The 20,261-nt window shown below is 32.8% G+C and overlaps 2 protein-coding genes across 5 annotated transcripts in view; one reads left to right on the forward strand and one right to left on the reverse strand.

The window, feature by feature from the left end:
- LOC124535132 (CCR4-NOT transcription complex subunit 6) overlaps nucleotides 1-20,261 on the reverse strand; it is a 212,597-nt gene that overhangs the window by 84,955 nt on the left and 107,381 nt on the right. The gene's annotated exons all lie outside the window — the stretch shown is intronic.
- LOC124535134 lies at nucleotides 8,355-15,424 on the forward strand. The gene is made up of 4 exons (XM_047111215.1): nucleotides 8,355-8,491; nucleotides 13,131-13,741; nucleotides 14,091-14,179; nucleotides 14,546-15,424. Exons 2-4 carry the CDS (start codon nucleotides 13,489-13,491, stop codon nucleotides 15,113-15,115), a joined length of 912 nt encoding a protein of 303 aa, XP_046967171.1. The 5' UTR covers nucleotides 8,355-8,491; nucleotides 13,131-13,488; the 3' UTR covers nucleotides 15,116-15,424.

A 20,261-nucleotide genomic window follows, 5' to 3' on the forward strand; every position in this document is an offset into this window, starting at 1 on the left:
TGTATCCATCAAAACCGCTTATTTTTTATTTATAAAAGTTTTTATTTTAATTTGTAATATTAATTAATATTTTTCTCATAATAATCAACCTTTAATATGTTACCTCATTTTATCAACACAACAACCTATATAATGTAGAGAGTGTTGTGTGAAACGGCTTTACAGTGAAATCGTTTTTCTTCAATTCCAACACAAGAATAAATGAATTTTAACCTCGTTAGTTAGTTCAGTTTTGCTTTTTAAACGAATTATCCAATTAGTGAATGAACCGAAACGTTTTCTGCGAGTTTGTGAAAATATTTCGTTTAGTAACATTACATTTTTTACATTGAAATTCGATATGTTATTAGTTTTTATGCGCTAATGAGCCACCGGCTGTTAAGTGGTACCCATAGACTTACCTAAACGTATCTTCAATTATACATAGCAGCGCGAAAAATACTAGTCTCTGCTTGCCAATATCGCCAAAGCGAAACCAAAACTGCTTAACTTTATGGTAGGGTGCAAGCCTGCTTGTTAATACCCACTCATCAGATATTCTACCGCAAACAGAAGTAGTATTGCTGTTTTAATAAGAATTAATGACCCAGTGCAATGACAGGCACTCGAAGATAACAACTTAGCTCCCATATTTGGTGGCGCATTGTAATATTAATATTCATTACACCTGCAATGACCATGAGTGGTGATGACTTATCCACTATCAGTTGAGCCAATGGTGATTTCACCTGTTTATATGTTTAAAAAAAAATGTACCATAAAAATGAATTGTAACTAAGACGATATCGTAATTAAGCACCGCAATTATATTTAAGTTTTATTTCATCTTTACTTAAAGATATTTATATTATTAGAGGAGGCGGCACTTCTCACAAAGCTAAAGTCAGATAATTTGACGCGATGACAATTAACGCAATTAAAAATGGAATCATCGTTTTAAAGAATTCAGAATTACCCCTTGCAACGTTTAATTGCTCGCTTACCGGATAAAACGCGATGCTTAATAGTTGTGAAAAACTGTTTCACTTGATACTATTTCCTTTCATACGACAATCGAAAAATGTTTACATTCATTTCGTGGTTGTGTTTTGTGCAAGACCATCTGGGTACCGCTTAATACACATACCTCCAAGAAGCAATACACTTAACATAAATAACACAGCGAAAATCGCTAACGACGTTCTCGCGACCTCAACTCGAGACTAGAAAAACTTTGTAACAAATGAAGTCTGTTCATTGTCCTGCCCGTATTTCCCGCCAATTAAATTCATATAAAAGTCATAAAACAAGGAGCATTCATGGTATGAAGGATGACTTTTTAGGATAGCTTGCAAACATATGACATAACAACAAGTTTCCAATGCATTGACAATCTTAAAAGGCAGTAGTGACCACTTAAATGGGTACCTTTGTTAGTCTACCTCACTATTTAAAATAACATAAAATTAAATGTAAGCCATATTTAACAATTCTCGTTATCACTGGTTGTTGTTGGTGGATTTACTATGATACCAATATTATAAATACGACAGTATCTCTGTCGTATTTATAATATTGGTATCTGTCTGTTTGTCTGTTACGCTTTCATGACTAAAACACAGAACCAAATTTGGTCGGAAGTATACTTGAATCTAGATAATATTTTTATTACCTACAAATCCACGACCTCTTTCCCTTATATTATATAAAAATGCACTCGCAATATTAAGCGAATTTGATTTATGATTATTAATGTCAGTATTACGATAACAATTGTACGAGAACTTGTAAAAATGTTTACACATAAATAATTATTTATGATTAAGAACAACATATAAACGACACCTGTTCAATGAATCAAAAAATATAAACAAGCTTGGGTCTATATGGATTGGGACCAATATGGATTCAATAGTAATGAACGAAGATGACAATTAATTTGAGTACTACTAACCTAACGTACACACACATATATATATATGCAATATATAGCTCCCTAGCCAAAGTCCAAGCAAACTAAGCCGCGGAATCAGCTTATTATTATCATGACTAATGGAAGTGAGTAATAGTTTGATTAGTAAGAAGTCACTACTATACATAGCAATTAAATTCGATTGTATACGGTACAATCTAGGTCATACAAGTACGTGTGACTAATCAATAAATTTATAGTCTTAAAAATAGGTCAAGAAAACTGTAACCGTGTATCCGCTGGAAAGCGCTGAAACCACTTTCTTATTAATTCTCACTTTCCGCTTACACTTTTCATACGCTGCATTTCAAAAGAGACGAGAATTATTTCGCCAAGATGTGGAACGCTATGGTATATGGGTGAATGGACATTTTGTAAGGTTCTGCTTACACGAAACTCTATATGAAAATTTCTTTCAAGTTTTTCAAGTAGCTCTCACTGAAATATTAAAGTGTAGCGAATGATGAAATAGTTAAGCGGATGGTATGACTGCGAAGAAATTACACATTTATGTACATCTACATATGTTTACTTATGTTTTCCACACGTCACCCACTTTTTGTTTTTATATGACAGTTACGAGGATATATTTCTTAGCATAGAAATATAAAATCATATCTTTTTTTTTTCAAAACGAAAACCGAATCATTTGCAAAGTTACGGCCACGCTTGAGCAAACAATTAATTACGAAGTATGTTTAATACAGTTATCTAGCGAGTTCCTGTAAGTCCGTTTGATCCATATAATTGGATATCTATTTGAACGAGAATTCAATGAAATGTACGAAATAAAAATGGAATACAGCGTATTATATTTTTGAGTTACATCACTATTATTAATTTCAGTCATACCGCCGCGTCTGTACGCGATAAACTTAAAAAGTAATTAACTGATTTTTATACGGTTTTCACTAATGAATGGAGTGCTTCATGAGGACTGATTAACTGTATAATTCATTAGAGTTCCTTGCCATTTCTTCGCGCTAGAGGCTGCTTTCGGAAACGGTAGTAGTATTTAATTATCTATGATTCAAAAACGCTCCATTGCGAAGTTTACTTGAATGAAATTGATTTGATTATCGTTTTCTGTAAATGGCCTGAAATACGTTGATGACCGTTAAGTTGCCGGGTAGAATTACACCGATCAATAGAGATGTACATCTCGATACCAACTATTTATATAGACCCCTATCGACCCGTGCGAAGGTAAGTCTGGCAGTTTGTTATAAGTTCATAATAATATGAACATATTATCTTTATCCATAAATATACGAGATAAAAGCCATATGAGTCAGATCAGATGAAACTATTAAAAATTCAACACCGAGCGCCATCAAGGCCACGAGAACTTGAGGTCTTATAATAAATTAAAAAAAAAAGCGACTTATACACGTATCTGATATTATTTTTGCTCTGATTAAGGCAAGGTCACAAGATTGTGTAAATATGCGAACCACGCTCTGATTGCTCGAGTGGATTTTGTTACATGTAATTTGTTTTATATGAGGGACAATTCCACTAATTTATAACAGTCATGATATCTTCTCGACTATATTCCTCACAAAAATAAAACTTACCTGAATCGTAAGCGGGAAAATTCTACTAATTTATAACAGTTACGATTCTTTACGATTTTATTTCTATCCAACTTGAACCAATCTGCAGCTGGATTATTATTTTTCTAGAATATAATGGCTAAACTGCAAAGATTACGTGTTGATTTCTTTGCGATAAAAATACAATTAATTAGTGGAATTTTCCCCTGTCTATATATGAGACCGTATTAAATGATATTTGATGATACAACAGAATTTACAAGGCTCTTGCGTCGGTTACGAGTTTAATTCGAAATGTGTCTATCTTATTGCCTTTTTTAATTCCTATTTAAGGGGTTTGCTTTGACGATAATAATAAGATAAAAGTATAAATACCAAATAAAGTACAAAAACAGCTGGATAATACTAAACTCCTGTAATAAGGCGTTTGGTTTTTTTGGGGAAAAGCATTTATACCTTATTCCTCACGATGCTCTCTTGGACAATCTTGACACTAGAAATACTAAATAAATGTCAATAATAATCCAAGTGTATAAGGAAAATTCTTTAAGAAATGACTTGCCATAAAATATTATATCATATCAAGACTGATTTGAGACTATGATTTAACACAATACTCTTATTATCACTTGATCCAAGATAATAATTATAATCAGATTTTGAGACTGAAAAGCATACTTATGGCTACCTTGCTGAGCTTGTGGGTCCTGAGTTATTTGGCTCAAATGCCATTGTATCAATAAGCGTCGTCCCCATAAAAATTAATTAGTGTTACAGCCTAGAAAAACTTAAAAGCGATCGAAGTTAGGATTGTCTAAGCTCCCGTGCCTCGGAAAAAACGTAAAATCCGTTTTTCCTAACCTGAACTGATTCCTTTCATTTGGGTTTTACATAACATTAAACGTACTTTTAAACTCAAACTATAAACTCCAATATTTAACATATAAGAGTAAAAAGCAGCAAATCTGGTCTAATATATCAGACCTATATCTTATACCCATACGAGTTGAAAATCTGCTGTGCGAGCTATTTCGTTGACATAATATCGCTCTTATGTTAGCAGATTGAAATACCATCTCCTAAGTTCCTCCGAGCTCCTAAATCACGAACGTCTTCACGTATGATATAACGCGACGTGCAAAAAGGAAAATTATTCGACTTCAGCACATTTTCATATTAACGAGATGAGAATTTTACGCCCTTGATAAGCAATATATGGAGAGTCGCTGAGAGCTTATAAAGAAACGAGGTTACGTTTACATACGGTTCAAGAATTTTGACTATATACGGTTTATGTTTTTGCCACTTGAACCGTAAATCAATCTTGATGTTTCATCCCATTTCGTCATATTATGTACTCGTAGCTGAGGTTATGAGTAACTCACAATGAGGTGAGTATGTAAAAAAAAGTCGTAAGGTTAACGAGTATTTGGTGTCTTTTTATAGAGTTATTCTTACTCAACTCTCAATTGACAGGCGGCTTCTCCACGCAGTGTATTCACGGCGAGGTCAATAAGGCCAGAGCCACTTCTACTTCCAGCCAATCATCCTCCGCTTCGAATCCATCTTTTCAGTTTATTTTTATTACATATTTTCAAGTCGACTCAAAAGATACTCAGAAAAATAGCACTTCACTCAAAACGTTCTATTGAATATATAATTTAATAAAAGTTTTACCTTGTTAAAAATCGATACTTATTAAGTTTACAAATCATTTTTAATTTAAGTGAAGCGAATGTCAAAACCTAGTTTAATTATTTCAGAATAAAAAAAATAGTAATGATATCAAAACACGTTAAACGTATAACGGCTCGACGTGCCAGATACAAATATTAAGTATTAAAAACTGTATTTTATTCAGCCTTAAAATAGAAAGAGGTCTTACTATCTTGCATAACTTAGTAAATGAATTCAAGCCCATTGGCATTTAAGTAAAAGCGGTAACAGGCGGACAGCTAAAACCAATTAAGGGCTCAGAAAGTAAATTAACTCAACGGGCGGTGTAGAAAAAAAAAGGAACGCGCTTTAAAATGTCACAACGGTCTCCGGCGACTAATATTTCCGCGAGCGCTATCTCATCAGAGAATCTACCACAATACGATTGTGTCGTCACATTGTGGTCTAACATCGAACCACGACCACTGGACGTGCACGAACTTCATTACACGTACAGTTCCTCTAATAAAGCCAGTGTATGTGTAACGAGCTTAAGATCTAAGAAATGGAGCTTATCGTGACAACGCCCACGAGTGATAACATCGCCCGGCAATGGCCTCAGGAAATTGGACTTTTGTGATCACGTAATTTAAGTACCATGCCCTGGCAGACTGTACGCTGTTACTATGCCTACAGTCGTAAAATATTTTATTGCTTATGGAGTTATTAAATAGCAAAGGTACGAGGTATATTGTTGTTAAACTTCGATGCCTAAAGAGTAATTGATATTTATTTATAGGTTACTTTTGGCTACAAAAGATGCTTGTAGTGTTCACACCCAAACACACATCTACATTTACAAGCGCACACATGGACGCTCTCTGACATAATCAAACTTGCATACACAACAATCGCACTGTTGTTTATCAAATACCAAACAGTTAATTCACAATGCTATACTGTTGTTTGACCTGTTTTGTACATTCTGTAGTTATATAATAAAATTTAATCCATGATAATATTAATCGAAAAAAAAAACAAACATATTTTTCTACTGAAATTAGAGCATCCGTTCCACTAATCATCCTTAATTTGACAACCGGCCAGATCGACAGACGTTTACTTGTAATGGGATAATTTGTCCTCATTATTTTACGATCAGTTCTCAAGGGCGGAGCTTTGTCGGTCGTCTATCATTGTTTATGAGTCACAAAAACTTAATATAGCCCATAGTCAAGAACGGAACATAACCATATAGGCTTAAGAAAAATTGTGCCGCATTTACTAAACATTGATGTTGATTGAATGAAATCTTTGCAAATGAGCGCAACGAGCACATGTACTGATTGAACTGGAGATAATGAAAACAGTGTTTGAATCCAACAACATTTTAACAGCTATCTATTCATACGTTAAAGTTGATTGTTACGACAGTATAAAGATGGTTCTTTAGTTTTGCATATTCAGGCCGACATCTAAGTGGGATTATATTAACGAGCTCATAATAGGATTACGTACGTCGCAGTGTCCCAGTTCCGTGAACCGTTACCGAGCCGTACCCGCCAGCGGTGTGACAATATAATGATTGTGTATTTATCGGCACTCCGCAATAATGTGTTCTCATATTGGAAGACGTCAAAAGCCGTGCATGGACCCATCAATCTGACGACTGACGTATACTGTTCGCGTGATCATCGCACAGTAACAGAATTCCTGCGTAAATGGGAGATTCGTGATATGAAATTTCTCTCATAATAGAAGGTGAAAGCGACCGCTATGGGAGTGTGACGTGGTGACAAATCCAAACCGGGAACAATACTTTACGAGTCATATCACGCACCATAACTGAAAGAGGCAGCGCGATCATGAACCGCGTGCCATTTCACTAGACCGTGACTCACGAATTAGAACTCCGCTGAGATCGTAATTATACGAAAGGTATTTCATAGATGCCCACTTCGGTTGCGCCCGACATGGGAATGTACAATAAAGTGCTGTAATTGAATCAAAAAACTCAAATTAAGGTCAATAATGAGTCGAGAAATTTGGAACAATCGAGACAATAGAAGAGACGCGCTCACAATGTTTGTAAATTACATTTACTACAATACGCCTACTAGAGAAAATTCAATAAAACTGGGTTAATATTGTCTGAATGTAAGAACTAACGTAGAAACAAAGAGTCGATATTACGTTTTCAGCAAATTGACTTACATAATACAACAGATAATTAATTGAATTGAGATTACAACACCATAATAACCGAAATCTATTTCGACATTTAATGAAAAGGTTAAATTAAATAGTAGAGCGTAATCTCTTTCACACGCCATCACTAATAGTGAAATGTAAATGTACAATGTCACTGCTAGGGAGCATATTAATAAACTTAATAGCCGTAAAAGTCGAATTACTAAACGGCTTAAGGTCCCTAATAACTCAGTATCTTTCCTTGAATAATTACCATAGAGCTGAAAAGATACAAGCCACGATTTCGACCTTAACATGAACGCGGTAGCAGTGAAGTATAGATACAGGGGAGTTTAATAATGCTGAGGGATCATTAAAGACAGATACCAAGCGGAGATAACTTTAGAAAGTGTCGAAGCGCAAACAATAAGCACAAGTGGAACGGGCGACATTGCTGCTCTCCAATTAACAAGATAAAGTCGATTGAGAGAAGGTGCCCGACACAAACGGCAGCTACGTCACGGTGGAAAGCGAACAATCGTTTGATAAAATCTATAGAATCCTACAACAAAGGATGAACTTCCGAAATGTTACTTTTATAACAATATTTCAAAACTTTAAAATACATTCAAAGAACGGTCTAATTATAAACTTTAATAAACACGTTATTATAAATCAATTTATTACAGTTTAACTCGATTGCAAAGTAGCATTTATCTCGGAACATAATATACCGCACATAACCAATATACGCGAAGGCGCGTCTACACATCGTAAAGATCGCGTGTAATTACTGTTGACCGTTGCAATGTTACACACGGTGTGCTGCAGTTTCCTATAAACTTCGCTTTTCATGGTAATTTATCTCTTATTGTTCGTACGAAAAGAGATATAATGGTGTGCATAACTGTATTAGGGGGAGCTGATCGTGCTGTCGACATTCCTAATCGTCGCCCGCGCTTCTCTATTGACGCACCGAAGCGCGTTGGTATTGTAATTATTTTCGTTCGTCCTTACAAGCGCACTGATCGCCCGGACGTTCGTATTGCGATATTAAGACAGTAAACAATTACGCAACTGGTCATTTTATATTTAACTCGTGATATTGAACGTAAGAACGGTCATCACCTTTTTCAACGTAAGTAGGTAGATTATTTGACACGTCATAATATAATAACCAGTAAACCAATTAGAGAATAAGATTAGGGCAATGGCTGCTCGGTACATCAATGTGTTTTATCATGGCCGAAATTGTATTGGTAAAGTATTATATAGTAAAAAATAGGTTTTACAATTACGTAACTGACCTTCGCATTAAAACCAGCATCGCAAAAACATTCTACTATTTAAAATATCTTTAGATAAAATAATTCCAGGTAACAAAGTCTAAATAACACAAAGTCAATGTAGGTACAGAGGTTTCTCTATTTTTAATGATTCTTTGGAACACCAATTATAAAACCACTTTTTGATTACAAAACACGATTTAATGAACGATTCAAATAGAAGAAAAGGAAAAGTAAACAATTAAAAACATGAGCTGTGATTTGAAGTCATTAAAAAATTCCTTTCAAAATTTTGGTCGTATCCGATTATACCAATTTACAAATCGTTTTGACATTGCTCAAAAACATAAGAAACTTTATTATTATACCGCGTACCCTAATCATTATAATTTTTGTTTATTTAAATTGCTTTTTGATTTTATGCGATAACATTAAAATGCTCGAGACATATTAATATATTGTCACATATATAATTACTCGGCACTCGGTTTTATCTGGCTCCGTTTACCCGAGCCGTGCCAAGATCAACTTTTCTATTAAATTGTACTCGTTACGGTAAATATATCACTTAACGGGATGGTGTCCAGACAGGAAACATCATCAAATAAACATAAAGACTCAAATTTATTGGCCGTAACCCAAAACTGGAAGAAAACATCCGAATGGACAATGAACTGAATTATTTTAATGGTTATATACGAGTAAAATGTTTCGTAAGTCCACTTATGAAAATTAACATATTACATTTGCATGAATACTTAAACGAATACCTAGAATAGTAGTTTTCTAAAAGGATTTTCAATCTTTTTATTCGCTTTAAGGTTTAAAATGTATACGTGAAATGAAATCTCACAAATGTATTCGTATATTTCTAAATGTTGCAACATTACTTTAATAGAAATATTCTATTTCGGGATTCATTTTGGATGACCTATTATATAATGTTGGTCTTGTGATTACATATATGGCGAGAGATCTGAAGGTCCTAGATTCTGGCTCCAGACCCAAATCTCTAAGTAAAAAGTATGTACTCCCATGTCTCGGAAAACACGTTAAGTTGCGGTCGGGTCATTTGATCCAATTTTAAGAGTGAAGGATTGTGACCATACCGCACACTTGTGACCTATATCTTGCATTGTTGATTGTTCTCCCTTGAAATTGCCCATCGTGACCGAAATCGATCAGGACAATATCATCATCATCATCATTTTATTGATAGACATTACGAATATAGAATATTATACGCTCTGTAATCATAATCTGGTTTTGTCCCGAACTTTAGTTCCGTTCATCATAATGGTAATAACAAACAGCATAGTTTCAGTCCACTGTGGATTTATCTGTCAGCAAATCGCAAGCGGAAATTAATCAATCTGCTCACTGCATTTCGACGTTCGTTCATTCAGAGAGCGGAATTAACGAGCTTACTTCGGATTCGGACTGACTGATACTGCATCGCTTCCCTGTTCTGTAATCGTATCAAATGCAGTTGTTATGTTTACAGATATTTTTTTTGGTTTTATTTTCAATCCATATCTAATTGTTTGAGAACAGATTGCCCCTTTGATTTTTCTGTATACATAAAAAAATTCTTTAATACAATGACAGAAAAATGGATTGCAGTGAAACATTTCAGCATGATCTTTGCGCTCCGAGCGTAAAAGACATTTCTGAGTTTTCTAAGATAGCTACATGCAATCAGAAAAATAATTCCTTTATAAAGAATTTAATTCCTAATACTAAGAATACCGATACGTTGAAAAACTGTAGTTTTCATATATAACCAACTAAAAGGTTCAAGTTGTACGTACAGTAAATACAGGTCACATCGCCTGCATCAGTGTAAAGAATAAAACACAAAAATTCATTATGCACACCGGTCGAGAAAATTTGCATAATTACGAACATGCCAATGGCAATGTGCATCATACATCCATGCATTAAGATATATAATGCATTGCAGTTTGAGGGAAACATTTTGAAAGTAGGTGTAAATAGTCGCATGTAGACAGTCGAGGGGCACGTCAGGAATCGCGCTCCGGTGCGCTCGTGTGATGTCCCCTTTGAATCAACCCGGTATACCAATTTCACTGTTAACTGGCGCGTAAGGTGAAATTCCGTGGTTTATTCATATCGGTATGTTATTCGCATTATTCATTTACTCCTTTGAATACATATTATCTTGCTCTGGAAGAATGCCCACGATTTTTGGAAAATAATTATCCAAAATTGAATAATTGATTTATTTTATCAAACATATTTGGTAACGAAATATTTTGAAGGTTAATTTTGGTAAAACAGGAGACAGAAAAAATAAACACTACATATTAAAAATTAAATCGGGAGACTGTGACGCGTCTGTTTGTCAGTATGTTTGCGATAAACTCCAAAACTACTCAACGGATTTTCTTGCTGTTATCACTAATAGACAGAGGGTTACATAAGGAAGGTATATATAATTGATGAATGGTTTTGTGTAAATAAGTTGAAATAGAATGACAATTGCCAAACATGTCGGAAAAAGCTACAAAAAATATAAAAAGTAAACATACAAAAATAACTTATGTCCACCCGTGCGCAGCCGGGACGGGTCTCTAGTATATTACAAATTAACCTTGTCCTACTTAGCCTTAAAGGGGCTCTTCTTTTGTACAAAGAATATTTAATTAGCGGGCGGTCTTTTTAGTTTTGACAAAAATAACATGCAACTCAAACGAATGGTAAAAACAAACTATTAATGTAGCATTATCCTTAAGGATAAACAATAATCATTAGGACTGGTATTTTTTATAGGATAATTTTGTTTGTATCTTTAAAACGTTAAGATAATTCGACGTTATGTATTTGTTTTATTGTATACAATATTTTATTGTAACAATTATAATTTTGTTATTCTGAAGCATGATTGATTAAAATGTATAGATCAAAAACGCTAGGATTAATCGTAGGTATAGGTAATAGTTGTGGAACATCTTTTTATTCGGATTTTAGTCATATTATTCAACTTCTGAAATCAGAAAACATGAATATGACCGAATTCGTTTAGACGTAGGTTATGTACAATCTTAATTTAAAAATAATACATGTACTTATGTCTGTTTTAAACCACGTAAACTAGCAGCCTTAAATGTATCCAGGACGCAAACAAGTTCTTTTGAACGTGGAACGAATTTTATTGGTTTCGACAAGGATCTGAGCTCGTTATCTATTGATAATGTCGCGCCACCGGTAGCCCGCACCGCTGGCTGTCAACCGCGATAGTTTCGTAAGCGAAGCGCGCTCGCACTTTCACTAAAAAGGTTTCATAAAGCATGCGATTTTAAAAAAGAAAACTTGGACCTACAGCGATGATCTTTATTGCTTTTTGATCTTTTTTGTTTTAAATATAAACGTACGAACTTATTAAAGTGGAAATAAATTAAAAAATATATATTAGTATAATTTAATTATATTTAGTATTTTACTGAATGAGGTTTTGTACTTTTTTCGTAATATAATGATTTCCTTAGAAGACAGACGTTTGATTGTATATAGATAGTTGTGAGTGTTTTTAATGTGAGAAAAGGAGAAACTATTGTGTGTTTGGCGGTTCTTCCCCGTAAAATCTACATTCCGAGTGATGTAGCTTAAATTGAATAATTTAATCGCATAACACGACGATTCAAAAGTTCTTAAAAGAGCTTACTTGAATAAAGAATGGTGCACAGTAAACGCGAAGCGGCGTTATATTTCTCTATGTCGTTATTAAATTAATATCTCCAATCACAAACATAAGAACGAAAACATTCAACACATACTATGTATTTATATGTAAGTTAGATAAACATACGTACGTACATAGATAACTGATATTAATCTTGCAAATTATATTAACATGAATATTGTTTTTAAAATATAATACAAATATTATATATAAATAAGTGTATTGAACATATGTCTATGTACGATACACGATACTACAAAGCATTTAGTAAATAAAAGAGATTTATTTTTATATAATTATACGTCAAATGATCGCATCGAAATGTTACGCGAGTTTGTTCCAATCAACGACGCGTTTCACATATAGAGACGAACGAATGACTTACGAAAACAGAAGCCGGTGACCGAGCGTGTAAATCAATTATATTTATTGTATAATGTACAAAGTTATTTTAAAGGTAAACGCTATTCTGATACATTCACATTTAATTTGGAATCATAAATAATTAATTATCGTTTATGTCATAAAAAAAAACTTTATTCAATCGAAATTAAAAAATGTATTTTTTTTATAACTGGTGTCATCGTTGAGAAATCGGGGTCGTCCTGAGGATCAAAGGAAACTTATTGAATTGAATTTATTATTACATATAATAAATAATTGTCAAAGCGTTTTTGTTTTAATGAATAAACGAGAATAAATAAAATTAAATAAAAAATGTTATAATTATTATTTAATGTAACACAGTTCTTACTTCATTTTAATATATATTTCACGTGTTGTTTCAGAAATATGGACGATATGATGTTGCGATACTCTCGCGTGTTGAGCAAACCCACACGTGTGTGCGTTTCGAGCCGTACAAATCAATTGCAACCCGTAAGCCCGTAACGTTATACTATAACCTTGTACTCACACTTGGTATGATACAGCAACTGCTCTGGCTCGCGCACCAATGGCGTGTAACATCGCCCTCTCTCGCTCACTCATGCGTACAGCGTTGCGTGGTAAAAGAGACGGGTATAAACACTACGATCCCGTGTTCGAGACACGAGACGCCAAGAACGGATCGCGTCCGCCATTTTTCATTTAGTATAGCGTTTGTACGAACTTACACGAACACGCGGCGTGTTTGCAGTGAAAAAAATGAATAATATCGAAGAAAACTTTATATGGACAGAGGAAAAATGTATAGAACTAATACGGGAATACAAATCAAGACCGATTCTGTGGGATTCGAAAGATCTTTTGTTTTATAAAAACACAGCTCGAAATGAGGAGTGGGAATTCATAGGGCGAGCTTTAAATATTCCGCCTAACGACTGCAAATACAAAATGAACATACTAATGTCGTCATTCAGAAGGGAAAAGGCCAAATATAAAAAGGGGCTGATGACTGGTAAGTTTAATAAGATAAAAAAAATTTTTTTGACAAATAATGATTTACTAAACAAATATTATTATTGAAAGAAAAATAGTTATGACGGATTTGAATCGCGTATATTAATTATTTTTGACATCCCGACGTTTCGAGCACTTTACAGCGTTTGTGGTCACGGGTAGACTAAGGTGGCATTTGTCTATTTATTTACAACTACCCTCTTTTGTTCTTCAAATGTAACGCTGTAGTGCTCGAAACGTCGTTATGTCAAAAATAATTAATATACGCGTTTCAAATCCGTTATAACTAATTTATTTCAATGTGTAATAATCGCGAAAATTTAAGACAACAAATATTATTATTTCAGATAATCCGTACGTTGTAACATGGTTTGCATTTAAGGAACTATCATTCCTGATGAATAGAAATACACCAAAAAAAAGGATAATAAATACAGTAAGTTCAAATCATATACGTATTATAAAATACTAGCAAAACCGGACAGTTTCTTTCGTGACTGAATATATGTGATGACTACTATGGCAAAAGTAAACGCCATCTAGTGGTAACTTATACAACGTCGACAGCATAAAAATATACTCCATTAAAAAAAGTGTTATTTTCATCGTGATCTGTTGGTCTTTATCAAAATATTTCTAGACGGTCATTATATTAAATACTACTTTAATTAAATACGATCAAAATATATGGATATTTGGACAAGCATGATATCGTTAAATTGCAAATATAATCCTAAATTTTAAATAAACTTACGTTATGATCTAATAATGTTTTATGTAAAATCGATAAAATATATTACAGGAGGACGATAGCAACGAATCCAACAGTTCACAAATAAAAGTAATGCCTGATACCCAAATTCAATTACAAAATAGTAAAAGTCAACAACTCGCAATAGGTCATTCGCCTGTCACTAATGAAATGATTCTTTTACAAGGTGACACTAACGACTATGATATTAAATTGGAAATAGTATCAGAAGCAGAATCTGATTCAGAAGAATGTTCAAACCAAACAACAACACCAACACCTGGTCCGAGTCGAGATAAACAGACAGTAAAAACTTTTTCTGTTCAAACCTCTACAGACCCAGTTAATACGGAGGAGATCGAGGCATTTACTAATTTTATTAAGTATAAACTAATGAAGTATTCCGAGATTACTTTACAAGCAGTACAAAAAGAAATATGCGATATATTATTTAAGGCAGACGATGGTCTTATGACAATGGACGAAAACGATTTATGTGATATTACAGAAGAAAGCGCCATGAATAGAAGACCTTCAAAAAAAAATCCATTGAAAAGAAAAAGAGAATCAAACAGAACCATAGAAAGGATGGTCTTTCAGGATTCAGATAGCAGTGTTTAATTTTAAATAGTATAAAAATACACTAGACATTTGTTTTCATGGATGTGTCAGTATTTTTAATATTAGTATGATACATGTTATATATGTTTTATGTTTCTCTTATTAAACCGCCTTCGAAATTGAATTGTCATCAACCGTTTATTCCGAGTTTGCGTAGCTATCTCTTCCATTAATTTCTCTCTCTAATAACGTCCACTTACTCGTTCATTCTTATCTTCCATTACAACCATATTGTTTTAACATTATTTTATTATGTCATTAATTTATTATGTGTTTAATATCATTATAATTTCTTTACGCGTTTCTGTTACGATTACTATTTTAAAATTTCAAACTTTTGCGTTTCATTTTCCATCCATTTATACTACATTCGACATACATCTTAGAATCTTCATCTCTTACCTTTCTTCCGACGCCATAGAAGGTCAACAATTCCACACTGATCTATATGATCTATGCATGGCAACAGATCTGTTGACAGTTATGCCTTTAATATAACCATATTATTATCAACGTATAACGTGCAAATACATAATTGTATTTCTGATATTAAAATGCCCATTTAGATACAAAAAAATAAGTGAGGACTTGAAGTCGACCCTTCGCCATCAGGCATTTGATAATTATTGTTGCCGGCCGACCGATATTATATACAGAGATCAGTAGAACATTACACATACACAAATTGCTTTAGATTGCTTTTCATTTGAGTGTCCACGACACAATATCACGAGGCATAAACCTCTTCAAAGACAACGAATACTATACAAGATTCTATAGACTCGTCTGTAATTTTCGCACAGTTGACTTAGTGCAAAAATGGCTTTCGTCATTCATCGAGGAAACATAAAACCAAACTCGTTTTCCGTTATATTAATTTCCTCTTTTAATCGTCTACTGATTTTTTCCCATACTTTCATACTAAATAATACGAGCTTTATTTCTTTGTTTTATAAGATAAAATAAATAAATAAATAAGATAGTTTCACTTTTAAAAGAATACACGAATACTCACAAAACTTATAATATATGTCATAATGATATGTCATAAATATTTACAAAAATAAGTAACTCAATATCAAAATCATTCAAAGCGAATAGGCATTGCATATTTGTGAAGTCTTTAGGCTAACTCACGGGGCAAGGGCCGTTGCGGCCAAGGATTTTAGCAGCGGAGAAGGGACGCCTGCGTCGGCATTCCGATATCGGTAGCAATCGATTTGTATTGTATGTATAAATAATTACTATCAACAGGTATGTTTGGAACAATAATTACTACCAACATATTAACACTTATTTTATCTTTTTCGCTACGAATTGTGTTACGACTAATAACATTGAAATATTTGTATCGAACATACCATGTTCTCTGAACTTTGGGAAACTTTAACCAAAGCCCAAATGGAATAGTAAATCCTAATTTAAGAAAATGTTTTTCTATTTAGTAACACGACAATTACAATGAAATCAAATCATAAATCTACAAATATAACAATCGGGAGAAGGTACTCAACTGGCATTCCTATGCAGCCAGCGCCCGACTTTAAAGTATTCAAATGATAGTCATACATTTGTATAACAATGTAATACACTAATTCAATTACTCGGGACGTGTGTGTTTTCATAAGTGACTTAGACTGGACTAGAATGCCATTGTTTGTTTGCAGGAATTCTTTTTACGTTTTTATAATAATTTTTTCATCGAATTCTTGTAAATGTGATGATTTATTTAACGCTTGTAACATGTTAAATTAAAAAACATATTTCAGTCGGTCGACTTCTAGTATCACATTCTCATTTTAATTTTCGAAATGACTTTGCCGAATGTCACCCGAAGAAGTTATTATTTTGAAGCTTATTTCAAAATCTCATTGTTCATATCGCTCGTTTGAAATCTGAAGTCTAAATTGAATGCGCATTTACCAAGGTGACTTGAACGTCATTGCTATTATAATTTCGAAACAAATAAGACATAAATTTGACGACGTGAAAACTATGCACAACAATATACTACTAGAGTTTTGGAAACAGAAGATAGATTTTTCAATGAGTGGTGTAATATTGAATGATAAAAATTGAACAAAAGAAAGCGTTCACAGTAGTTCGGCGAGGCGAGGCAGTGGGCGAACAGACCAAATAATCTTAAAGAAAAAAGCAGAGTAAACAAATTCGCTATAGAGAACATTAAAGAACAAAGCAAACAGTGTTGAGAAATGAGGCCACACGAAGGGCCATGTACTGTCGAGTGCGAAAGTGAATTACACGGCTCAAGGCTGACCGGTCTCCTCAAACCAAGTGACCTTTATGTCGAATGATAATATCCTTGTTCCCGCGTCGGTATGCTATATTAAAACCGCGGAATTATAATACGTGTATTAAAAAATATATATACGAATTTAAGTCTTTATTTAATGAAAGGCACGTCGTCATGCGATCACGATACAATATTGTCTGACCTGCCGTTCTTTGTGTCATACACTTAGTTGTTTGTAAATAGGTGACACTCAATAGATTACCAGTTTTTAAGGCTTTGTAATTTGACTTCCGCAAGCCGACCAGGGTGAACAACTCTCAGTTTTAAATTAAAACGATGTATTTTATTTCGTACTTTAGAATATATTATACATACTTAGTTTAACATTATGAGAAGCTGAAAATCTTAACTGAGATGATTGATGATTTGAAAGTATAATGGATATAGTGCTTAAGGCGCAGTTCTCTGCCAAAGTAGTGTTATGGAGTATATAACAGTAGCTTGGTTTTGTTTTATACGGCATAGATTAAGCGTCTCATTGTAGTTTCAAATGTAATTTTTAACAGAAAAAGTGTCATGTTTTCGAAAAATCATTTATTAAAGTTGTCGGTTTCTAAAAAATAAAACATAAATATTTGTTATTCAGAATTGATTTTAACCTTCTTTTTGATATATGTTATTTAAAGGTCCGATTTAATTTTATATATTTACATTTCGCATATATTATAAAAAAGATAAACGACTGGGTTTTTAGGTCAACGCTATGGACATTGACATTTTTAATTTCATATTCTTTAGTCATAACACAGTCTTTCGTGTCGTCTACACGAGAACATTTTAATGGAAGCATTGCAACAAACTCGCAGACATATCAGTGTATTTAAGTATAATTATTAGGACAAAGCGAGCACAGGCTACAGAACTGGTTACTCTTAAACAATTCACTCATACATTGCCTTTGAATATTTTTTATTTCACTAGTAAATACATACTTGTCGTCGGAAATATAACGTCGAGGTACAATTAATATATGTTTATGATAATGGGATAGCATTATTTTAATGTTGCTGATATATGAAAAGATGATAATTCCCATTTTATTTTGTATGCCTTAATTCTGACTGCTCGAGCTTAATAACTATAATTTTATGTAAACACAAATGTTGGCTTGTATTGCGGCTGATTGTACAAAGAACCACCGCCTCGCTGTTTGTTAGCGGGTAACCGAAGTATGCAAATAGTACAATCGTGTAGTGCTTATAATATACGACGACAATTGAACTCTATATGTTCATTTAACACGAGAAAATGCGATATATTTTTTCCGTTTTACTCAGTACGTTCACTGATAATTATATTAAAAGACCTATTTTGGGTAATTATGATTATGAATGTATGGAAACGAAATTTTTCAATAACGCGCAAGATAACAATATTAACTGTAAATAAATTATACTTGTTAAAACTTATAAATTAATAGGATAATTTAAGTAAATTATTTCGTATTTAATAACATTCATTTTTGAGTGCAATACAAATTGTGTTCAGAAAAACGAGTTATCCGACTGTACTGTACGTGTACAGTAGCTCAAGTACAATTTTACCGTTTACAATTTTTTATGCGTCATTGTTAAAAAAAATACATTGATATCTTTCTATTTATGTTTTGAAAAATTAAAATTTTACATTAAATGATTTCGCTGAATTAGGAATTAAAAGTTAAAGCACAAAATTTCTTACCTTAACATAATCATAAATAATATATTTTATTTCTTACGTAAATCCAAGATACAGAAAACAAACAAAATCTGTCTAAAGTCTCGAGTAACTCATATGATTAAATAGAAAAAAAAAACACAAAAGAATTATCAAATCTAGCACGATATGAAAATTGTGTGTTTTAAAGAGACGCAAGACATCAGACCTTGATCTATAATAATCTAATACTAAAAACAACTCAAGTTTAAAAAATAAATAATTATGTACAGTTTCAAAACTGACAATACAAAACTTAATGAGTCAGCTTGATATTAAATTGATAGGTTAAATAAATAAATAAAAAATAAATTTAGCGATACTATATTTTTAGGTCAACAAAAAACAATAACATAAAAACCTAAGCTGTATTTAGTGCCTTTACTTTTAATGGTATTAAAAGAAAAAATCATTAAGTACAGTATCGGTGATTTTGTTGATAAAATTCTTTATATATAAACAGCAGTCGTCCAATAAAAATTAAAACATTCAAAACCAAATTACATACTTAAATTATTAATCATTTGTATTCACCACCTACAGATGATTTATAATAATAATATTAAAAAATAAACCTACTTTAGAATGGCTATGCTTATTTGCTTTGATTAAAGAATGAGCTAATTTATAAACAGTCAATACGATCGTGTGTAAAATTGACATAAATTAACATCGCTAATGCTTTATAGGAACGATTCGCCTTCGAAACTAATTCGACACAGAAGAGATAACATTTTTTATTATCTTAATGGGAATTTTATTAATAATTCTCCTCCTTAATACGACGCCGTTATATCTCGAGCGAATTCTTACATGCGATTTCTTAAACACCGCATCTCTTGGTACTTAACCTACAACTTAAATATACGTGTGTATATATGTTTTTAAATACAATTATTATGTTTAAAATAAATCAAAATATATATTCAAACAATTTTTATTCAATTATAAATTAAATAAAAAATACGTCATCTATTTCTCTCACAGGCTGCTGGATTGTAAAACTATCAAATTTTCAACTTGAACCTGCTACTGATTAATTTTATTAACACATGAAACCATATATTAGTATCATTACCTACAGCCGTACAATGTGGATACTAGACATCAATATAGGGATGAGAAGACAATAACAAA

This window comes from Vanessa cardui, chromosome 14 (genome assembly GCF_905220365.1).
Source record: "Vanessa cardui chromosome 14, ilVanCard2.1, whole genome shotgun sequence".
In the NCBI taxonomy this organism is placed as follows: domain Eukaryota; kingdom Metazoa; phylum Arthropoda; class Insecta; order Lepidoptera; family Nymphalidae; genus Vanessa; species Vanessa cardui.